The sequence below is a fragment of the Mustela putorius genome, unplaced genomic scaffold (genome assembly GCF_011764305.1).
Source record: "Mustela putorius furo isolate JIRA1106 unplaced genomic scaffold, ASM1176430v1.1 tig00003913_pilon_pilon_pilon, whole genome shotgun sequence".
Taxonomy (NCBI): domain Eukaryota; kingdom Metazoa; phylum Chordata; class Mammalia; order Carnivora; family Mustelidae; genus Mustela; species Mustela putorius.
In genome coordinates this window covers 7,917,678-7,941,328 of record NW_025422060.1, presented here as the reverse complement: position 1 = coordinate 7,941,328, position 23,651 = coordinate 7,917,678, and the positions used below count along the sequence as shown (strand labels likewise).

Below are 23,651 nucleotides of genomic sequence, written 5' to 3'. Positions count from 1 at the left end.
GCCTGAAACAGACAAGCTTCTCTACCTTGGAGGAGGTGGGGCACTAATCAGGGCTCAGCTTGAGCCTGGGTACAATTTGACAGAAACACGGCCAACAAGCTCACCTCCTCAATGTTGGCATGGGCTCTCCTATCATCTTACCAGGCTGCACCAAGGGTGGCACCCCCCTACCCCGCCCCTCCCACCCCCAACCCGTCCAGCAGCTTTCTGCTGTGCGCCAGGGACAGCGAGCTGTGAGTGAACACTTAGTGCTCCCCTCCCACGGTGCACAGCACTGCAGCCAGGAAGAGGCTGCCTGGCCCCACGATTCCAGCCCCCACCTTGTCATATCTATGGGGAGCCACAGGAATGAGTCCCAGCAAGAATGTGGGGAGAAGTGATGCGCATTGCTTCTAGTCTTCATAAAAACTTCCCTTCTATTGGTCTATTTGTTTTCTTTTCCCTGCTACTGGCTGCATATCCACATCTATGAGTGTCTGCCTGCCTGGGAGTGTGAATGACAGGTGGAAGAGAACCCCTGGCCCCTAGCCAGTCTCCCAATTGTGTATCATAGGAGTGAGAAATGTGCCTCTCTCCTATGTAGCCCCTAAGATCTGGGATTTATCCACTCTAGCAGCAAAGACCTCAATATTTCCTTTCTAGGAGCAAGTGAGCACGCACCATGTGTTTTGGAGAAAAACAAAACTGCCTTAATTTATACAAGACTCCTAGAGTAAATACTGGGGAATGACCTGAGGTTTGCAGGAGGAGGAACATTTAAGAAACATTTTACAGTGTAAAGCACAGGTGGTTTATCACAGAGATGTCACTTAAGAACCACACTACCTTAAACAAAATGGGACTGACACAGAAGAGGCCATCTAAGCAGCCAGAAAGAATCCACACAGCCTCTGTCCCTTTCCTGATCCACGACCCGGCTCACAATGGAAGAAGCCTGAAGCCTGCTACATGTGCACTTAAAAAGAGGGAAATGATGACAATTAATTGCCATTAATTAATTTTTTTAGTTAAAAACTTTGTGCACTTTTTAAAAATTTTTGGTGGGAGTTTGTTTGTTTTGGGGTTTTGGGTTTTTTTTTGTTTTTTTTTTGCAAATCACTTTGGTTTTTCTAATTCTAGTGAATAAGCTATCGGAAGTAAAAATTCTTTGCTCACTAAAGAATAAGCTACAGCCACTACAGACGAAAATGTCAGCTTTTAAATAAAAGCACATTTTCAATCATACCCAAGGTAAGTAACAATACTGAACCCAATATAATTTATAGTTTAAAAAAAAGGCTAACGTAGGGGCACTGTAAGGTAAAGCCCGCAGTAGCCTATAGGAAAAATACACAGATTCACCCAGATTTTAGAAAAACAGATTGAAATCAGATTTGAGTTAAATTTCCTGAAAACTCTCAAAATGGTTCTTACTTTCATATGTTCAAGAACCAGAGGAGTTATGGACATTGGGGAGGGTACGTGCTTTGGTGAGTGCTGTGAAGTGTGTAAACCTGGCGATTCACAGACCTGTACCCCTGGGGATAAAAATATATGTTTATAAAAAAATAAAAAAATGAAAATAAAAAAAGAACCAGAACTAGAAGCAGAGTTAGAATTTAGTTGAGTCTCTAGGCACTATAAAATATTTCTCTACTTTTACCTGCTAGCTGGAGACCCTGTTGCTAAATGGAAAACAGGGAACAGAAGAACAGGAATCTGGGTTCAGTTTCTGCAGCGCTACTAAGTTTCAGGAGAATGCAATGGATGGTTTTAAAAATCAAAGACAGGGGAAAGGCCCTTGACACAGAAGCACTTCCTGTGTTTCCACTGCCCTTACTAGCCTCTAGCTCTGGTCTGGATTTGGGCCATGATCAGAAGGGGAAATGCCTAATTTTTATGCTTTACAAATTTGTTGAGAAATATAGGCAGTAAACTAAATGAAAATGTGAGTACAGTCAGTCCTCATTATTTGTGGATTCCAAATCTGCAAATTCCCCTACTTGCTAAAATTTCTTTGTAACAGCAAAATCAGTGCTGGTGGCACTTTCGTGGTCATTGGGGGACATGAACAGAGCGGAGGACATTTGAATCCCAACTCAAAGGAGTCCAGCATGGGTCACATAAGCCGACACTTTGCCTTCCTGTTTCAGTTCTTGCACTGTAAGTAAGTTTCTTTGTGAAGTCTATTTTGTGCCAATGCTTTCTTTAGTGATTTTGTTGTTTAAAACAGCTCCCAGGGGCACCTGGGTGGCTCAGTTGGTTAAGCGTCTGTCTTCAGCTCAGATCATGATCCAGGCGTCCTGAGATCGAGTGCTGCATTGGGCTCCCCATGCTTTGCTGGGAGTCTGCTTTTCCCTCTCCCTGCCACTCGCCCTGCTTGCGCGCGCTCTCTCTCTCTCTCTCTGTCAAATAAACAAATAGAATTTTTATTTATAAATAAATTAATAAATAAACCATTTCCTGGTCACAGCATGGAAATACTGCCTAGTGTTCCCAATTGCGGGAAGACTGGGATGTTTTCCATCAAAAATACGCTTGCTGATAAGCTTTGTTCAGGTGTGAGCTGTGGTCTACACTGGCTGTGAGTTCAAAGGCAATGAATCAATAATACATATTAAACTGAAACACAAATAAATGTTACGGACTGATGGGCTAGTATGAAGTTGTGACCTGAGGCTTACAGGCATCTAACCCTATTTCCTCCCTAAGAGCAATGGTCAGGATGTTCTAGTCCTGTGTTTGTGGTGACCTCTGAAGTCTGAGAATTCCAGTAGGTAAACTGCAAAAGCATTTACTACGCATCACACGTCATGCTAAACGTTTTCACAAACATGTTCTTGCAATTTAAGCATACTTAAAAACTGTATCAGGCCTGACAATAGAGTGGTATTTACAGAGTAAATACCTTGAGAAAACTAGTATAACGATTTAAATAAATAGTTATCCCAAGGCCATACAAGCTTTGCTGTCAAACAAATAACCCTTGCTAAGTAAACTGAACAGACTTCATGAAATTTAGTAGTTTGGGAAACTACCAAAGCCACTTCCTGTAGACTGCCTACACAGACCACTGTCCTTTCACGTCTCATGGCCATTAAAAGGCACACAGCCCACCGCCTCTATTCCAAACGCTGAGCAAGGCCTGGCCCAAATCCAGACCAGAGTCAGAGAGGCTCAGTAAACATAAATGGAGACACAGGAAGTACGTCCAGGTCAAGGGTCTTTCCCTTGTCCTTGATTTTTATAAAACCATCATTGCACTCTCAAAAAACTTGGCAACACTGCAAAAGTTGAACATGGATTCTCAATCTTCCCTGCTTTGCATTTAACAACAGAATAACAAGCCAGGAGGTCCCAGCAGAGAAACATTTTCTGGTGCTTTAGGAATCCCAATCTCTAATTCTGGTTCTAGATGGAGGCCAGGTTAAGAACCATTTTGAAACTTTTTAGGACAATTTAACCCAAATCTCAATCAAGTGTTTCCTTTAAATGCTGGGTGAATTTGGGAATTATTCCTACTGCCCCCTCTGGGTTTTATCTCACAGTGCCCCTGAGGTAACCTGCTTTTTAACTATAAATTATATTGAATTCAGTATCATTTCTTTTTCCTAAGGTTGGTGACAAATCCCATTAGTATAACACCAAACAAGCAGCTTAGCTGGGAACTCTGATCTACTTTAGAAGGGTCTAGGTGGATAAACATCCTGGAACATCAAACAAGACTGCCAAAATCCAACCCCAACCCGTATATTTACATAAAACTGACACAGCTTCATAAACTATTTTCTTTGAAAGTCCCATTTTCCTAGGAAGGTGAAAAATTTGAAACTGATTACTAGAACTACTTGTCCTACTGCGTAGAAAATTCTTATGTTTCCGAACATAATGAAGAACATCAAGAATTATAAGTAGAATTTAGTCAGTAAACGACAGCTTTTAGAGAATGACATTTTCATCTATTAAGACAATTACTGTTGAACATGAATACAAATGAATAACTTAAGTGGATGGATATTTCTGCAGGCATTCAGACTCCTGGGATGATTTTAAAGCAGTAATTTTCAAGCTTCTTCACCCCAGGACAATTATTGAAAGAAAGAAAGAAAAAAAAAAACCTGGAGAACATTCCAGTTCCTCATGTCTCTTCTTCTAAATCAAAGGTACTGCAGGACTTCCAAAGGGATAAAATATTCCTTTATTTTGCAGTCGACTGCATTGTTACATGGATTGCATGGTAACACCGTTGCATTTTGGAGCCGGGCATGAATTCAGTGCCTCTACTGGGGGCCACAGGAGGAATGGAAACCACCGCAAGGCACTCTGTCTCAGAGTCTTATTCGAGAGGGTGGCCCAGGGGCCATCAGGCAGCCATTGCCTATCCTGCTTTCTGCTGGAACTTTTGGGGACAAAAGAAGAGTTCTTTCTACAGGGTAAAGGGGCTGTCAGCTGGAAAAACCACCTAAAAATAAAGAACCCAAGAGGATGCAGAACTAAAAGAGGAAAACAGGTTTGGACTGGACTCCAACTGTGTCAGAAGCAAGTTTTACCCCGGTTGACATTCAACTGTGAAGCAATACTTTTTTGCTCAAGCCAGGGTGAACTGGGTTGCTAATACTGTAACTGAATGAGCCCAGAATCACGCACAGTCATTGGAAAACTTCTCTTTCTTCTTCAAATCAAAAAACCTCGTTCTCTGACATTTTAAAGAAGGCAAAGAAATTTGGGGGTGGCCGGGGGTGTAAGGAGAGAAGAAGAAAGTCCAGGACAGACTAGCCATGTCCTTAGTTCAGCCAGCCCTACACTTTCATAACTCTCTGAAATATTTTTTTAAAAATTAAACAAATAAAGCATGGTAACTATGTAAAACTACAGATACAGAGAGAAGAAAATGAATCACCTATTATCCCACTAAAGTATATGATTTATATACTTTTAAGCTTTGAGGGAGGTGTGTTTTTAAAATAAATCTAAAAAAAAAAAGATTTATTTATTTATTCATTTATTTATTTATTTGAGAAAGTAGAAGGGTGGGGACAGAGAGAGAATCTCAAGCAGACTCCTTGCAAGTGCAGAGCCTGTCTCGGGCCTCCATCCCACGACCCTGAGATCATGACCTGAGCTGAAATTAAGGGTTGGACACTTAACCTCCCAGGTGCCTTTAAAATACTTTTTCACTGAGAAATTTCAGATTTCCAGGAAAACTGCAAAGACAGAAACCATCGGTTTCCCCTAATACTCATAACTGCAAATCATTCAGAGATGTTGCTCCCATCTCCATCCCACTCTCTATCATTAGCCAAAGATGTTTCTTGTGTTATGGGTTTTTTTTTTTAAGATTTTATTTATTGATTTATTTATTGAAGAGGGAGAGAATGCTTGCACACAGGGTGCAGCGGGGGAAAGAGAAGGAGAGGGAGAGAATCCCAAGCGGATTCTGCACAGAGTCCAACATGGGGACGGATCCCATGATCTTGAGATCATGACCTGAGCAAAAACCAAGAGTCAGACGCTTAAGCAAATGAGCCACCCAGGTGCACCTTGCGTCTTTTTTAAAATTAGCCATGTATCCGTCCTATACAATTGATTGTGATGTACAAAATATACATAATATCTCCTCTTTCCCCTAAAAAGTGTACATATATGTGTAAGTCTCTGTGGATCATATGATTAATAAATATATATTTAAATAAATATTGCATTTGAGTAATAAAGGTAAACAATTTTTCATATCAGCACATATCCATCTGTGTACTGCTATGCTGTATTAACATCCCATACTTTCTTTAACTAGTTTCTTATTAACAGATTGCTTCCACTTCTGTTTGTTTTGTTTTGTGATCACAAACAAGGCAATAAATCGATTTGTTGGACAATTTTCCAGACATGGAATTACTGGGTTCAAGGGTATGTGCATTTATATATGAAGAACTGATATAACTCAACACCAAAAAGCAAACAATCCAATTCTAAAATGGGCAGGGGAAATGAACAGACATTTCTCCTAAGAAGATGTCCAGATGGCCAGCAGGTACAGGCAAAGATGCTCAGTCTCACTCATCATCAGAGAAATGGAAAGCAGAACCACAGTGAGGTATCACCTTACACCAGTCAGAATGAGCAGTACCAAACAGAGAAGAAATATTCAGTGTTGGTGAGGATTTGGAGAAAAGGGAACCCTCCTACACTGTTGGTAGGAATGTAAACTGGTGCAGCCACTGTGGAAAACAGCATGGAGGTTCCGCAACAAATTAAAAATAGAACTACCATATGACCCAATTATTTACCCCCCAAACCCCAAAAGACTAAATTGAAAAATGTATGCACCCCTGCATTTATCATAGCATTATTTACAATGGCCAAGATATGGAAGTGACCTAGGTGCCCATCAATAGATGAACAGATGAAGAAGATGTGAGCTAGATATCTCATATATGTATGTATGTGTGTGTATATATATATATATATATATATATATATATATATATATATGAAAAAAGGATGAGATCTTGCCATTTGCAACAATATGGATGGACCTAGAGGGTATTAGGGTATTATGTCAAGTAAAATAAGACTGGCAAACACTGTATGATTTCACTTCTATATGGAATCTAAACAGCAAAGCAAATGAGTAAGCAAACAAAAAGCAGAATCAGACCTATAAATAGAGAGAACAAACTGATGGTTGCCCTAGGGAAGGGGGTTGGGAGATGGGCCACATGGGTGAAGGGGAGTGGGAGGTCCAGGCCTCTGGTGATGGAATGAACAAGTCGTGGGGATGAAAGGGGCAGCCCAAGGAACATGGCTGATGGTACTGTGACAGCCTTGTAAGGTGACAGCAGGCAGCTATACTTGTGGCGAGCACAACGTAACCAACAGAGTTGTCAAATCACTGTGTTGTACACCTGAAACTAATGAACCATCATGTGTCAGTTGTACTTGAGTCAGAAGATTTTTTTTTAAAGATTTTATTTATTTATTTGCCAGAGAGAGAGAGAGAGAGAGGGAGAGAGAGAGCGCGAGCAAGGGAGCACAGGCGGACAGAGTGGCAGCAGAGGCAGAGGGAGAAGCAGGCTCCCTGCCGAGCAAGGAGCCTGATGTGGGACTCGATCCCAGGACACTGGGATCATGACCTGAGCCGAAGGCAGCTGCTTAACCAAATGAGCCACCCAGGCGTCCCGAGTCAGAAGATTTTTAAGAAGAGTATGTGCGTTTAAAATCTTGAGCAATATGGCCACACTGTCCTCCATAAAATTGAACAAATGTCCCACTGCACAAACAGTACACAGGAATGCTTATTACCCTGCACTCTGCACTCCGTGGGTATTATCAGCCTTTAACATCTTCGCCGTGTGATCATTTCTTCCTTTTTTAAAGCAATGTTGTTGATTTCGTCCGCCAGGCCTTGCCGGCCTCTCTGACTTTCCAGCTTACATTCTCTCCAACTCCAATTCTACTCCAGCCATAAGGCATTTTTTCTATTTGTTGTTTACATCAAACATACCTCACACTGGACCTCTGCAAGAGTTACTTCCTCTGCCTGGAATGCTTTCCCCAGTTCTTTGCCCAGAAGCCCTCTCCTTGTCTTAAAGATCTTTACATAAATGGCACCTCTTCTGAGAAGCCTTCTTTGATTAGCAAACATAAGGAAACTCCAAGTCACTTTTTGTTTTATTTATTATTATTTTTAAAGATTTTATCTATTTATTTGAGAGAGGGAAAGAGAGGGAGGGAGCACCAGCAGGGGGAGGGGCAGAGGAAGAGGGAGAAGCAGACTCCCCACTGAGCAGGGAGTCTGATGCAGGACTCGGTCCCAGGACCCCAAGATCACGACCTGAGCCGAAGGCAGATGCTTAACCAACCGAGCCACCCAGGTTACCCCAAGCCACTCTTTGCTTTAAAATGCACGTTTTCATTTTATTCAGTAAAAATGAGGCCAACAGATCAGGGAATGACTGGTACTGAAAAGACAGATCGCTACTGAGGGTTTCCAGGCGGCACATGACGCTACGTGGGGCCACCTGAGGAAGCACGGGGGTCAGTTGGGAGGCAGAAAGAGTGGGAGAAATGTGGGCAAGAGCCTTTATTAAATGGTTTCCAAGGAGAAATAGGCAAGGCAGGGCAAAGGGGTTTATGACTGTCTGGTTTTAATAATTTCAGTCTGAATAATTTCTAGGGAGCTACTACTATCTGTTACTTGGCCCTGAGGGATCAGGGTGAGAGGAACAGTGTTCCTGAGTGTAAGAACCCCCCAGAGGAGGTGGTTAGGCTGTGGGCTCTAGACTGCTTGGCGTGCATGTGCGATCACAGGTGAGTCATTAAGTCTCTCTAGGAATTGGCTAACAGGGGTGGGGCAGTCTCTCCAAGGCTATCAAGTCCCAGAGATGTCAAAGTATCAGAGACACATGGTTAATACACTGTCATAAGTGCTGTTTCCTTGCAGATGTAGTCACATACTGTTTGCTGTCTGTTAACTCCATTAGAATGTAAGCGCTTTAGGGCAGAATCACTGTCATGTTCACTGCTAATCCCCAGCCCTACTAAAACCTACAGCAATAGAAGACACTCAATCCATGTGTATTGAAAGAATGAAAGACCATCTCTTCTTGGAATTGCTTATGTATGTCTTTTGCCTATTTATTTAATTTTTTTTTTTTTTTTTTTTAGCGACTTAACACAAATTTATTATCTTAGAGCTCTAGGAGTCAGAAGAGCCCATTTTTCTACAAATGGCTTGTACTTTTCTTATCGATTCACATTTTAATTAACACAAAAATTAAAGCTCTGTCAGTTCCCTGTTTTGCAAATATTTTGCCTGTTTCCTTTTACTTTTTAAATGGCTTTTAGCTATAAAGGAGTTTTCATTTTTATTTTCCTGTCATCAAACTCTCAATATTATTTGTTGTGGCTTCTTAGGTTTATGTCAAGCTTGGGATTTTCTTGCAACCCAACATGATAAAAAGATAGTATGAAAATCTGTATTTTGTTATTTCAATATTTTACAATTATATGCTGGTACAACTGGAGTTTATTTTGTATGAGTTAGTAAGGCAGAGATAATTTTTTCCCTAAATTACTGGCGTGATTATATTAGACAATCTACCTTTCCCACTGGTCTGATATATTTTCTTCAACATCTACCAAATTGTGTGTGTGTTTGTAATCGTGCGGGGGGGTCTATTTTCTGAACTCTCCTCTGTCCCTTTGTCTGTCTTGCAACATCCCACATTACATCAATCACTCAGTACCAACGACCTCTGCTCTATCAGTAAGAAATAGGCCACGTACTATGATCCAATTGTTGAATGGGCTAGTTTTGCAGCTCAGTTGAAAAGCTGTATCAAAATACAGAAATACCTGTGAAGGAGAAATAAAATTAACCATGTGTGAAATAAAACAGCTGCTTTGTTCATACAGCTCTTTGTGACAGAGGAAAATAGTTCAACCGCGTGGTTTACATAACTTGGCCTTTTAAAGCAAAGCGAGCAAAATAGGAACTGCCAGGTCTGTCTCATCTCTCTTTGGCATCAAAAGTGACACTACGAAAAACTATGTCAGTTACAGGAGCCGTAGTGACCTGGGCTGGAAGGCCAGAGGTGGTCTCACAGCTGCAGGGGATCCGGGCACCCTTTCCCTCGTTGATGCTGGCAATCTCAACGTCTCTAGGCACGGAATGTAAGTGTTGGTTTGGTTCTGCAAGGCCTCCCTCTCCTTTCATTTTAGTCACAGAAGAGATGTGCTACATAGTCCGCAGATCACAGTCCTGAGGAACTGGGCCCAGGCCAGGTCTTCCACCTCTTTCGTCCACAGTCCTCGAACCCCCGCACTCATGCCAGCTCGTACTGTAACTAAACTGCCTTCCAATCTGTTCCACTGCTCTGGGTCCAACCCCCAACCGATCATGCCTCAGTCCAATTTCTGGAAGGCCCTGCCTACGCTTGGCTCTTCTTCCATCTCAAGCACCACCTCAGAGACGGTCTTCAAGAATCGGGGGGAGAAGGAAGAGGAAGTCTATCGAGAGCCTCTTTGTTATCTTGGGGACCAGGGGTGCAGCCATAGGTATGTGATGGCTTGCATGGTGAAACAACGGTATCAACCTGTGGTTAGCAGAGAGTATGACTGGAGCTGACTTCAAGAGGCACTAAAATAGTAAGAGGCAAGGTACAAACAGTGCACAGACAGCAGCTGGCCCAGTAAGTGCTCAGTACGGGGTACCTCCCGTGTCCATCTGCCAATTCTCCCTGACTCTCAGCAAGTCTATGGCCACATAGCCTTTGAGGTCATTGCAAAGACAGAGCGAAGCTCACAGGTCCATACGGAGAGCAGAGAACTGACCAGTCCCCAGCACACAGGACAGTGTTCAGATGAGAGGGCGGGGCTTCCGCCAAGACCACATCCTAAAACAGTAACAGTATCTATCACATCCATGATTTCTGCACATTGGAGTGATCTCTGTATGTTAATGTGTCTTGTTCACTTTGTATATTTTCAATGAAATTGTGAATCAGAATAAATCATCAAAAGAAATGACCAGGGGCGGCTGGATGGCTCAGTAGGTTAAGTATCTGCTTTTGGTTAAGCATCTGCTTTCAGCTCAGGTCACGACCCTGGGATCCTGGGATCAAGTCCGACATCAGGCTCCCTGCTCAGGGAGCCTGCCCCTCCCTCTCCTTCTGCTTTTCCCCGCTGCTTGTGCTCTCTCACTCTCTCTCTCTGTCAAATAAATAAAATCTTTTTTAAAAAATGAAATGACCAAATATCAACCTTATTTTGTTTTCTACTTAATGATAAATGAATGTAAGTAGAAGCTGAATATAACTTTCTAAGTTATAAATAGTAGGCTCAACTCAGTTCAAGCCAATTCCTAATATCCACACTTTTGTGAGAAAAACTAATTTATATATGCATTTCAGTGGGTTTTCTGTTCAAATGGATTTCAAATTTTTGATGAAGGGCAAGAGAAGCCAAATCTCTTTATGAAGTAGGATGTCAAGCTGCCAAAAGGAGAAATACAGTATTAGAGGGTATACTTTATTTAGTTAATGAGTATATTTAACCAGTTAATAGAGATTAAGTGGTGTTTGAAAGGGGAAGGAGTGGTAGGAAGATAGAAGCAAGTAAGTTATTCAAGTAGTTGCTAGGGAACCCTTCTAAGTGAAAATATGCAGTCACATAAGGTGGTCATAACCTCCTTCTTGCTGCGCACTCCGAGTTGTACACAAGAGGAAGACAAAGGGGGACGTCCCTCTCCCCCTTGTGGAGTGTATGTAGGGCCACTAAGAAGGGCCCTCCATGCTCCCTTTTTCAGAAGCATTAACCTGAAACCCAAAAAACCTGAAAGAAGAAACCCACTACAAAGACACCTGAGGATAAACAGAAGCTGTGAGCATTCCAGAAATTAAAGGAATTCTGGGCCCTTGAAAGACCTACACCCCTTCACTGACCTGTGGATCTCAAGGACTCTGGATGAGTTTTCTACCCAAACCCGGCAGGGAAAAACTGCCAACATTATAACAAAACTGTAATATTAAGGCGCCAAATTCTACTGAGTTGTTCGTACTCCTTTCGATCTCTCTCCTCACGATTCATCTTTGAGAATAGAAGTTTTTTTATTAGTGACTGGGTTGTATCTGTTTTTCTCTCAATAAATTATTTACTTTTTTAGGACGAAAGCAGACGCCATGACACCATGATTCAATCATTCACGCCAAATGGAGCTTTGCCAACTGACCCCCACAGGCATCACCATAAGCCACTTGTTCCTGTGGTGGCCAGGAGAGATGTGGGCCCTGGAAGGAACCACAAGGCCCTGAAGAGATCTCACGGAAAACAACAGCACTCAGATCGCGATGGTATTCTCTCTAACCTTGGGAAACGAAACCCGAGAACTTGGGAGCACTTTCTGAGCAGGGCCTGGATGAAACCCTTCTGTCATTTACCTTATTCCCCGGCTGCTTTTCGTCACGTCCATTTCTGGCAAGCGGGGACTCTTGGTTTTTCAACTCATTTTTACAGTTCAGTTGAAAGACCTACACGGAGGTAGGTCATTCATCAACCGTATTTACGGCCAGTCTCAAAGTCAGTCGATCACACAAACTGAAACACAGTGTTCTGGAGCTTACAGGCTGTGATGTTCCTGAAAAATTGTGAGGGAAGAACATGGGATCATTGGCAGGGAAGCAGAACTCGTTAGAGTCATAGAGCTATTTGCTGGGGAAGCCAAGCTTCCCTGCTATTGCCGCTCTTGGCAGCTATTCACCTCCGTGATCCCTCTTCTCATTGCTCTCCAGAATTGGGAGAAGGAGCCTTCATCCCAGACAAAGGCTCTCTTGCATGCACTACGACAAATGTCGCTTCCTATCCCTAGCCTGCTGCCTCTGTGCCCTTGAGCTCAGACACACCTATGCCACGTAGCCAGGGGCCTTTGGTTTAGTTGAGGGATTTGGTCACAAGAAAATATCATCATGATCGGGTTTAGCTACCCTTCCCGATCAGAAGCTCATAAACTCACAGAGGTTCCACAGTCATATATTAAAGTCGTAATAAAAATTAAACTGCAACTTTAATCTATTACGAGCGTAAAACCGAGTAGGGAGAGAGCAGATGTAAAGTTTCCTGGCACAGAGTCGTTGGGGCACAGCACACAGGAGGCATTGTGTTAAAAGGCTCTTTGTCAAAACATACTGTGAAATTTTTTTTTTTTTTTCGGAGCACAGAATCAATAAATCAGAGAGAATGGCTGATCTTGAATCAACATGAATTGCTCAGTGAGATAATTAAAGACCCAAATCATTAAGGGCTCAGAGCAAAGGCTGATATTAAAAATGAATCTGTTCTGGAAATGCACCACATCAGACTTTTTTGCATTTCGAGCCTGATAGGACCCATAACCATCCCTCTCCCCTGTTCTCTCCATCACATCCTCACACAGGAAGACGCGGGCTCTGATTATGCCAGCACAATGAAATGGTTTGTCATCCTGAACACCGACTCTCATCGTGAGAATTACTGGTGGCAGCGAAATCATTACCATTCAAAATTGGCCATGAAAGGTGCAGTCTGCTTTTGTAACCAGAGGCTCTTAAAGACCCCATAAGCAATTTTCACAGGACAGTCTTAGAGCCCTGGGAATAAGTACAGGTGGGGGCTCTTTAAAGGCATTTTTTAAAAACACGGCAAAATAAGAAATTTTATTTGGACAAAATGGTATTGAGTAAAAACAGGTTTTCTTCCTATTCTAAACACCTCATCTTTCCTCCAAGAATTGACCCGTAGCAATTTTCTAAACAAGCCTCTGGACAATTCCTATGTATATAAGTGTATATGTGTCTATATTACCTTATTTTTTTTTAAGATTTTATTTATTCATTTGACAGAGAGAAATCACAAGTAGATGGAGAGGCAGGCAGAGAGAGAGAGAGAGGGAAGCAGGCTCCCTGCTGAGCAGAGAGCCCGATGCGGGACTCGATCCCAGGACCCTGAGATCATGACCCGAGCCGAAGGCAGCGGCTTAACCCACTGAGCCACCCAGGCGCCCCATATATTACCTTATTTTAAAAACATAAATAAGAGCATACACTCCACAGTGTTAACATATAGTGGTCATTCACTAACATCACATCTTCACAACCATCCCGTATCAGTACATACAAAGTAATCTCACTCAGGACATAATATTTCCACGTATGAATGTGGCACCAATGATGGAACGTTCAAAGTGTAAATAATGTTTATTTCCAAATAGGCGGAATCAAGCCCCAAAGAATCTTAGAAACACACTGTCCCATGGAGCTACTGCCATTCTAACTTGCGGTCGCCCCTTGACAGGACTCGTGGCTGCCTCTATTACTCCAATCTGAAAAAAACGGGGTCTGTTCCTCAGCTCTCTGGCCAGAGGTCCAGTTGGGGGATGATGGGACAGCCTGAGATACACCTGAAGCAGGTGAGGCAGGGTCCTACCCGAACCTCATCTCCTCCTGCAAAAGTGGACAAGTCTAAAGTTCCCACTATCGCCCACTCACCTGTTCTCCCGGCACCTGTCTCTCCATCCCCAGGCACTCCCCAATCCTCAACCCTCTATGACTTTCCACCAATTGAAATGGCCACCCCTCTCTCTCCCTATCAAGCCCAGGATGATTGAGAACAAGGAGAGAGTGAATCACTGTCCAGAGGAGCCCGGAGTGACTTTTCTGAATAAAAATATGCATAATTCAGTGGCTGAAGAACTATTCCTGGAGGTGATGAACAATGCAGTCTTTTCAAAAGGGGCCCCAGTCAAGCCGCCAAAGAAGCTTCCCAGTCTGTGGGAAGGCAGGTGGCTGAGCAAAGGGAATCCTGTACTTATTACTGGCTTCTGGTGGCTCTTCCAGCATGGGAGGGACAGTCCCTCAGCACTGAGTCCTCGTAAAAGATGCTAAAACTCAGGCATGTCTCTTGGTTCTAACGTGTCTACACTCAAGGTCACAGTTCTTGTACTGTGGCATTAGAAATGACTATTTTTAGATCACCTTTGGAAGACAAGGCTTAGCCCTTTAGAAGCTCCTGGAAAATATCCTTCAGTTACAGACCTTGCTGGGATCTCAGGAGGCAGCTACTCTGTTCCCATTTCTCTCTGGAGTCTTTCCTATGAGCCACTCTACATAAAGGCTTGTCTGTTTCTACAGTGAAAGGAAACCTGTTCCAGGTTAACTCTATTTCCTGAGTTTAGAAATCTTAACACCAAAAAAAATCAATGAAAAGCATAATGATGGAAAGGGATTTTGCCCAACTCCCAATATCTTCTGGGTATTTTCTCTCTCTCTCTCTCTCTCTCTCTTTAAATCATTATAGGGATTACTAAGGGTATGTATAATATATATTTAAACGAGAAACTGACAGACCATCCCAGTGGTCTTTACATTTCTTGGGTATATGAAGCTCTTTGATCCATACAGTGATTTGATTTTTTTAAATAAGCAGTTATTTTAAAAATATTTTAGGAGCACCTGGGTGACTCAATCGGTTAAGCATCTGCCTTGGACTCAGGTCATTATCCCAGGGTCCTGGGACCAAGCCCTACATCGGGCTCCCTGCTCAGCGGGGAGTCTGCTTCTCCCTCTCCCTTTGCCCCTCCCCCCATACACATGCACTCTCTCTCTCTCTCTCTCTAATAAATAAATTAAATCTTCAAAAAATATATTTTAGAACAATCCCATCATTTACATCTTTTATTTAGACAAATGAATCAGTGGTCTCCTACTATACTTAGAGATGTCTTTAAAAATTCAGTCACTTCCCTCAAGAACACTTACCAAGGATTCATAATCTGAATGGGCTGGAGTCCTATCTTCCAAAGAACTTGGCATCAATCAGTGGGAAATACCCTGGCTGGAACTGCTTCTGAGATACTTGCTTCTCTAAGGCACTGACACCATGTCTGACCCAAGACAGTTTCTCGGAGTCCCCCCAGCCCATCTGACCTCCCAGAAAGGCAGTGGGAGATCACTGATCCACTGAAAACCCCTGCAAACTCAAAGTACTCCACTCTCCTAGGAGGAACAACAGCTTCTTAAAATACCAACATGTCACAAACTTCCTGCTGTGGCTGAGTCCCTCCCCAGGGCTCTCTGACTTGCCAGAAGCCATACCCATGGGCCCCTATGCTCCGCAGTGTGTGTACTAAGGGCATCAGTGCCCATCATTCCCATCACAGACCAGAAATTGCCCATCCTTAATGTCCTGTCCTCCTTATGGTTTATTTTACTTGTTTTAAAGGCATCAGATGCCACATCTGTATGCAAATCAACCTCACTCCTATGACAGCTCACCAGTGCACCCTTTATGAGTGAAATAATCAGGTTTAGTTGCCCTGAAATACCTCCGACTCATTTGGTTCATCACTAGGGGTCTAAATAAATGGTTATCCCAGATGTGATGAAAAGAAAGGTGTAATGTTGAATACAAATATTTACTGATAGGTTAATTAGGAAGTACTACAAAAAATACAAAAACAAAAAAACCCCTCGATCCCTAAATTCATTTACTTAATAATCACGATGACAGATCTATTATGTTCCAGGCTGGACCTTGAGGATGCAAAAATAGTAAGACAATGATCCTGTTCTCAAGGAGCTTAGTCAGATGAGACACATATGAGCAAATAGGAGCAGAAAGAACATTATACAGTCATGAGTGGGCACGGGAGGAGCAGCCAGGAAGACGGGCTTCACTCCCAGAGAGACAGCAGGTTAGAAAGAGCATCACAGATTCAACTGCTGTATAATCCAGTATCCAACTTCTTAAGAGTGAATAAAACCGTATGATGTCTGAAATTTTCACTTGTGGGCTGACAAACTCACTTATCAAGTGGGTAAGGCCCATAGAGGAATTCTGTTTAACAACTGTTTTTTTTTTTTAAAGCAGAATTATCTCCAAATAAATCAAAGTAACCTATATCTATGTATATTAAAACAAAAAAATTTTAACTTCTTTCTGTTCATTGTCTGAATATCAGAAAATAATCATAGCATAATAATTAGTCTTGGCACATATTCGTATACTTAATTAATCTTTATTCACATCTGTCCCTACATGCATATCTGAAGAATGCACTTCGTTTCAAAGTAGATTTACAATTTTTCATAAGATTTGCTTATAATCATCTTACAATCATTTTCACGGTTGTATTTTATGATCACTAAGTTTGAACCCGTCAACAACCTTAATGAATTCGTCTCTAATGACTGTAATGTTTTTAACCTGGAAAATACTTCAAGTGCTCTAAGACCTGTAAACTTGTTAAATAGACACATTCGAACGGCACATTTTTAGTCAAAATGTATAAATATTCTAGCCCCAATTTTTTTTTCCACAGGTACTGTCATTTTGCTACCTTCCTTCAACAAATGATACCTTTCTTGGATTAATATTCTTAGAAGATAAACCTTGTCAAAGAAACTGTCCCTATTAATGGTTCTTTAAGTGCTGCTCCAAATTTGGACACTACAAAATAATCAGCCTTCCCAATCTCATTCCTTGCAGTACAGATATAAAATTATCCAATTAAAAATAGGAGCGCCAACCAAGACACTTCCCACAGATTGAGTTATTCCAAAGCACAATTCTAGAATTTCAAACCTAACTCTTAGACACTATCAAGCTCTCCTCACCTCACTTGTGCAACTTTCTTTCTTTCACAGCAATGTCTTTCAAGTGTTGTTTTCAATAACTGCAATTTAATAAAAACTTCAAAAGTTGCTGTTTTTCACACTTCGCTCATGGAATACTTTGAGTCAAAATTTCCAACTCTCTTTGAATCAATGCCGCCAACCTATGGGGGATGTATATACAAAGAAGTGTGATACTATTTAGTATACTTACATTGATTTGCAAAATACATCCCTCAAAGGCTCACACAGTTCGAACATGCAATTGATGGAGCAGGTAGTTTAGGAAGAATAATCAATTCCTGTATCTGGAATACATGAAATATAAGAGAACGGAGGAAGACTCTAACAAGTGGCATGGGATAGGAGAGCCGAGTGGCGCTGAGGCCTGAGATAAGTGGTTATTACAGAGGGACTACAACGAGACACTCTTTCTGGGAGGAGCACCATCTAATTTTCAGAGGCTACAAGCCTGCGGACCCCGCAGCCCTGCATAGGAGCAGAGGACACAGGCAGCCATACTGACATCCTATTTTGCATTGGCAGGGTGAATGCAGTGGGCGCAGGGGGAAGGATGCTGGTGGGGGAGTGCCAGTGACCATCGGAGGGGTGAGCCTGGGTCAGGAAGCCCTCCCTGGGGTCGGGGGCTCCCAGCAATGTCCAAGAACTGGCAAGAAAGACAACACTAGGAGTTGTTGTCATCCAGGCTGAAGGCAGGCATTGGAGTGGTGGGGACTAAGACAACAGAGTGGCAGCAGCTCTGGGAATACCATTCTAGAGCACAGCCATGAGCAGGAGAGGAGCAAGGGAGGCTGGACGGAGCAGAGTATGAGAGCCTGGGCTACAAAGGAAGCCAGGATTTTTTACTTCCAGATGTATAGTTAATCATCCAGACGTGGCATCAGGGGATCCAGCAGGATTCTAAATGCTTGCTTCGAAAAAGGAACCAGAGAGTCTCTCTACAACCCAGCCATTCTGGGGCCAGCCCTCCCTGCCACCATGTGAGAGAGAAAATTGTGTCCATTCATCAGGGCTGCCAAGCCAGCTTCAGCAGCAACATGTCTTATTTATAAAGCCATGGATTCAGAGAGATAAGACGTGGTTTTAGAAACATCATCTTGGGAAATGGAGAGACTTAGCCAGCAAACACAGAAAACCCAACAGATTTCTAACATCTGTGCTCGTGCCATGGGGATTTCCACTGAGAAAATGCGGAGCAGCAAAAGAAACATTAAACCATGGGATTTCAGACCAGAGGCCATACGCTCGTCTTCAATAAATGAACGAACAACAGCAGGCCCAGGGAGACCAGACACGGAGCTATCACAGAGCCCATCACAGGCAGAAAGGAGCCTGGAACTCACAGATTGTGATCCTTGTCCAGTGCTCTTCCCCTTGTACTGTACAGCATTCCCAAATAAACTTCTTAACTAATCCCCTCAAGATCTCCTTCAAATTTCCTTCTAGATGCCTGACATCATGTCCCACATGGGAACATGAAGAGGTTTACACCTAATAATCCCACCTTTCCTGGTGACACAGTCTGAAAAACATTTGCATTTCCATGATTCTAATGAAGGGGCAGGGATTTCCTCAAAAGGACAGAAGTTGAGTTTGGATTAGGTGATTTCCATGCTCCTGGACTGGAAAAACAAATATTATTAAAATGCCTACCTACCTAAAGTCCTCTACACATGTAATGCACTCTCCATCAAAATACCAACAGCATTTTTCATAGAAATAGAATGAAGAACCCTAAAAGTTGTATGGAACCACAAAAGACCCTGAAGAGTGAAAGCAATCTTGATAAAGCAAAGCAAAGCTGGAGACTCCATAATTCTGGACTTCAAAACTGTAGTAATCAAAACAGTATGGTACTAGCACAAAAATAGACACAAAGGTCAGTAACTCAGAATAGAAAACCCAGACATGAGCCCAAAATTATATGGTCAATTAATCTTTGACAAAGCCAGAAAGAATATATAATGGGAAAAAGATAGTCTCTTCAACAAATGGTGCTGGGAAAACTGGACCACTTTCTGACCCTATACACAAAAATAAATTCAGAATGGATTAAAGGCCTCAGTGTGAGACCAGAAACCACAAAAATCCTAAAAGAGAACACAGAGAACACAGGCAGTACCCTCTTTGAAATCAGCCATAGCAACTTCTTTCTAGATATGTCTCCTGAGACAAGGCAAACAAAGCAAAAAATAAACTTGGGACTCATCAAAATAAAAATTTTAAAAAGCTTCACAGTGAAGGAAACAATCAATAAAACTAAAAGGCAACCTGTGGAGTGGGAGAAGATATTTGCAAATGACATGGCAGATAGAGGGTTAGTATTCAAAATATATAAAGAACTTCTACAACTCCAAACTCCAAAACCAGATAATCCAATTTAAAAATGGAACAGATAATTCTCCAAAGCAGACATCCAGATGGCCAATAGAAATATGAAAAGATGGTCATCACCACTCATCATCAGGGAAATGCAAATCATAACCACAATGAGATATCGCTTCATATCTGTCAGATATGGCTAAAATCACCAACCCAAGAAACAGCAGGTGTTGGTGAAGATGTGGAGAAAAAGAAACCCTGGTATATTTTTGGTGGGAATGCAAACTGGTATAACCATTGTGGCAAACAGTATGAAGGTTCCTCAAAAATGTTAAAAACAGAACTACCTTATGATCTAGGAATCACACAACTAAGTATTTATCCAATGGATACAAAAACACTAATTCAAAGGGATACATGGCTCCCCCGATGTTTATAGCAGCATTATTTACAATAGCAAGATGCGGAAGCATCCCAAGTGTCCATGGATTGATGAATGGATAAAGAAGAAGTGGGATGCATACACAATGGAATATTACTGAGCTATAAAAAGAGTGAAATCTTGCCTTTTGCAAGGATGTGGATGGTGCTAGAAAGTACTGTGCTAAGTGAAATAAGTCAGTCAGAGAAAGACAAATATGATCTCACTCATGTGTAGAATTTAAGAAACAACCCCATTTCTCCTCCTGAACTTGGGTCCCACTCATGCAGCCCTCCTCCCCTCTGAGAGCCCTTCTGTTATACCTACTCCCTGGTCCCTTGGGGACCCCCATCTTCCTTCAGCACAGGGGTGTGGGGGCTCACACCCATCCTGCACCTGCCATTCCATGACCCAGAGATGTTTTCCTGACAGTCACATACAGGGCTGGCCACACAGTCTGTTGGTCCCAACACAGAATAATAGCATGCATTCCTTACACAAAGAAAACAGGAAAAAAAAATGTTTCCTTTTTGTACTATGTCTCATTCAACCTGTCATGGTGTTTTTTAATCTGTTGTTTCAGGTCATGCTCCCTTGGTCATGCAGATACTCACCTGCAGGCTACATGCAGACCCCATGGTCCCTAGGGGTCCAGCCCACACTGCTGAGCTGTGTTCATGCATCTGACCCAACCCCCTGCCCACAGGCCCAGGTCCCCACCAGCTGGGACCAAGGGAGTGGGCAGCCCAGAAACTCTCTTGGGAGGTGGCAGAAGGTGGAACCCGAAGCCCCTTAGACTTCGCTGACAAAATACAGATTCAAAGATTATATTATTAAGAATTTTAAGATGGCAAGTACAAAGCATTAAACCCCAAGTGTGGGGCCCCCCTGAGTGTGGGGCTCTGTGGGTGACTACACAGGTCACATACTGATGAGGTCAGGCCCGGTCACGTGGCTTTTCCCCCACCCCACCCTTCCACCAGGTCTCTGCTCAAATGTCCAAATGTTACTAGATAGGTCTCCCCTGACCACTTCATATAAAATAGGAAACCACCTACCTACCTTTTGGCATTCTTTCTCTCCCTCACTTTTGTTATTTTTCTCAAAAGACTTTGTCACTACCCAATAGATACTTATTTTATCAATTGTTTGTCCATTGTCTATACCTTCCACTGCCATGTAATTCTTCTATAAGGGAAGGCAGTCCATAGTACTCATGTCTGTATCTCCATGGTTAATCAAGCCAGACACATGGCAAGGGCTCTATAAGTGCATGCTGAGTAAATGAATGAATGGTTAGCATGATGTATAATGATCAGTGCAGACCACAAATGTTGTAGAATTTCAGGAAAGAGTGAAAGGGCCTCTGGCGCAGCTCACATTTTATAGGGGAATGATTAAAATCCAAAATTGCATTCTTTGAGGTTTATGCAGAATGCTCTGGGTCCCAGGGAATGCCCCCATGGAGGAGACACCCTAGGGGAAAGGGTGGCTAGGACTTAGCTGATGGCTGTGCTGGTCTGGGGGCGGGGGGCGGAAACTGTGCTCCAGGTTGATGGGCTGGTACAAAGACAGGCATTGTAAGGAGCTTGCATGGGACAGTGAGGGGTTTACTCTGACACTCTAAAAGAAAAGTAAGTGACTACATGCTTGACAAGGGTGAAAAGAACATTGTCAAGATTGGGAAAACACGAGCACCAACATGAGGTTGGAGTTCACACATCCTATTTACATGGCATGAGAAAATTGTTTTAGCCTGAGTAGAGAGCCTGTTTCTTTTAGTAAGTCATCAGAGCGAATTGTGGTCCAGGAGCATCTCAAACCAAAAGGTGTCATCTGATATCTGATATATTCAGAATTGTACTAGTACGTAGGCATTTTTTTTTTTTTTACAAAAAAAAAAATTGGAGATTGGCCACACAGTCTGTTGGTCCCAGAGCAGAATAATAGCATGCATTCCTTACACAAAGAAAACAGGAAAAAAAAAATGTTTCCTTTTTGTACTATGTCTCATTCAACCTGTCATGGTGTTTTTTAATCTGTTGTTTCAGGTCATGCCCCGTTTTTATCTACTTGGGAAATTAGAAGCAATGAAGTTGCTTCTGGATTTTTAATTTTACAAGGCTCAGCTTGCTGGCTTTAGTGCATTACATGTTTCTTTAAAGCAAATTAATATTTGTACAACATATAAGTTAATAAATGGATAATTTCTGAAATTAATGCTTTATTTTCTACATGATTCTATTCTTTTTTAAAAGATTTTATTTATTTATTTGAGAGAAAGAGAGCACAAAGATGGGGAGTAAAAGAGGGAGAGAAAGAAGCAGGCTCCTTGCTGAGCAGGGAGCCAGACCTGGGACTCAGTCCCAGGACCCTGAGATCATGACCTGAGCCAAAGGCAGCCACTAAACCAACTGAACCACCCAGGAGCCCCAGATGACTCTACTCTTTATGAACTTCTATGGATTCTCAAATTTGAGTGCTAGTAACCAGTTGTTACTTATCAAAATTATTACAGTTGTAGGGGAGGTAGATGTGAGAATGGATGAAACAGGTGAAGGGAATTAAGTGTACGCTTATCACAATGAACACTGAGCACTGTAAGGAATTACTGAATCCACCTGAAACTAATATAACACTGTATGGTAACTCCACTGAAATCAAAATTTTTTAAAAAACTATTTAAAAAAAAACCAAAACAATCAAAAAAATGTTTACAGTTGTTCTATACTGTATGGGATATTTAAATTGCACATATTTTAAAGAACTCATTAGAAATTTAATGAAATGTTAAATTTCCTCTAAATTGGAGAGAATGGACAAGATGATGTTTAGAAAGGTACTGGGAAAATCTTTAAGTCAAAAGTGATTGTATTAAAAACATAGTTATAAAAGTAAAAACTGGGGACACCTGGTGGCTCAGTTGCTAAGTGTCCGAGTCTTGGATTTGAAAAGGGAAATCTGTGTTCTAACGTGGCTGAACAATCCATCAGGGGAATCCCAGTCTCAGGCCCAGGGCCATTTCAACTCCCCCCCTCCCCTGCCGCCCTAGCTTCTGCCCCACCAGCCACAGCTGCAAGACTGGCACAGATACAGAAGTAAAAGTGTATAAACTACCCCCTTTGTTTGTGCGTGGGGTTCAGATCTTGGGAGATTACTCTCCTCCAAGCCTGCCAGCATTAAATAAACCTCTAATCCTCCAAAGTCTCCAAGTGCCACTTGGTTGTTTGGCTAGGATCCAGTCCAGGTTCCCTATCAGTTTTAGCCCAGATCATGATCTCAGGGTTATGAGATTGAGTCCCTTATCAAACTGCTCAAGATTCTCTCTCTCCCTCTCTGGTCTGTCACTCTCTTTCTCTAAATAAATAAATAAATAAATAAATAAAAACAAACTATTACGAGAAACAAAGGAGAATATTATACAATGATAAGACGGTCAGTTCACCAAGAAGATATAAACACCACACATGGACAGAACAGCAGAGTTTCAAAATACATGAAGCAAATATTGATAGAACTGCAGGGAGAAAAAGGCAGCTCTGTGAAAACAGTAGGAGACTTCCATACTCTAATCTCCATAGCAGACAGAACAACCAGACAGAATATCAGTTAGGAAAATGGAGGACGTGAGCAACACCAAAAACCAGTTGGACCTTATACACACACATAGAATGCAATCCAACAAGTGCAAAAGACACATTTTTTCCCAAGTTCACTTGGAACATTTGCCACCATAGGTTATGCAAAACAAACAAACAAACAAC

General features: G+C 42.1%; 1 protein-coding gene across 6 annotated transcripts in view; it reads right to left on the bottom strand.

The window, feature by feature from the left end:
• Positions 1 to 23,651, bottom strand: part of CAMK1D (calcium/calmodulin dependent protein kinase ID) — a 430,562-nt gene that overhangs the window by 132,846 nt on the left and 274,065 nt on the right. Inside the window, exon 1 of one of the 6 annotated variants that reach the window (XM_045069120.1) lies at positions 11,919 to 12,059. The exons of the other annotated variants lie outside the window; for them this stretch is intronic. Within the exon in view, the coding sequence (XP_044925055.1) occupies positions 11,919 to 11,950 (32 nt within the window). The 5' untranslated portion in view covers positions 11,951 to 12,059. Of the gene's footprint in view, positions 1 to 11,918; positions 12,060 to 23,651 lie in introns of those variants that run through there. 6 annotated transcript variants of the gene reach the window in all.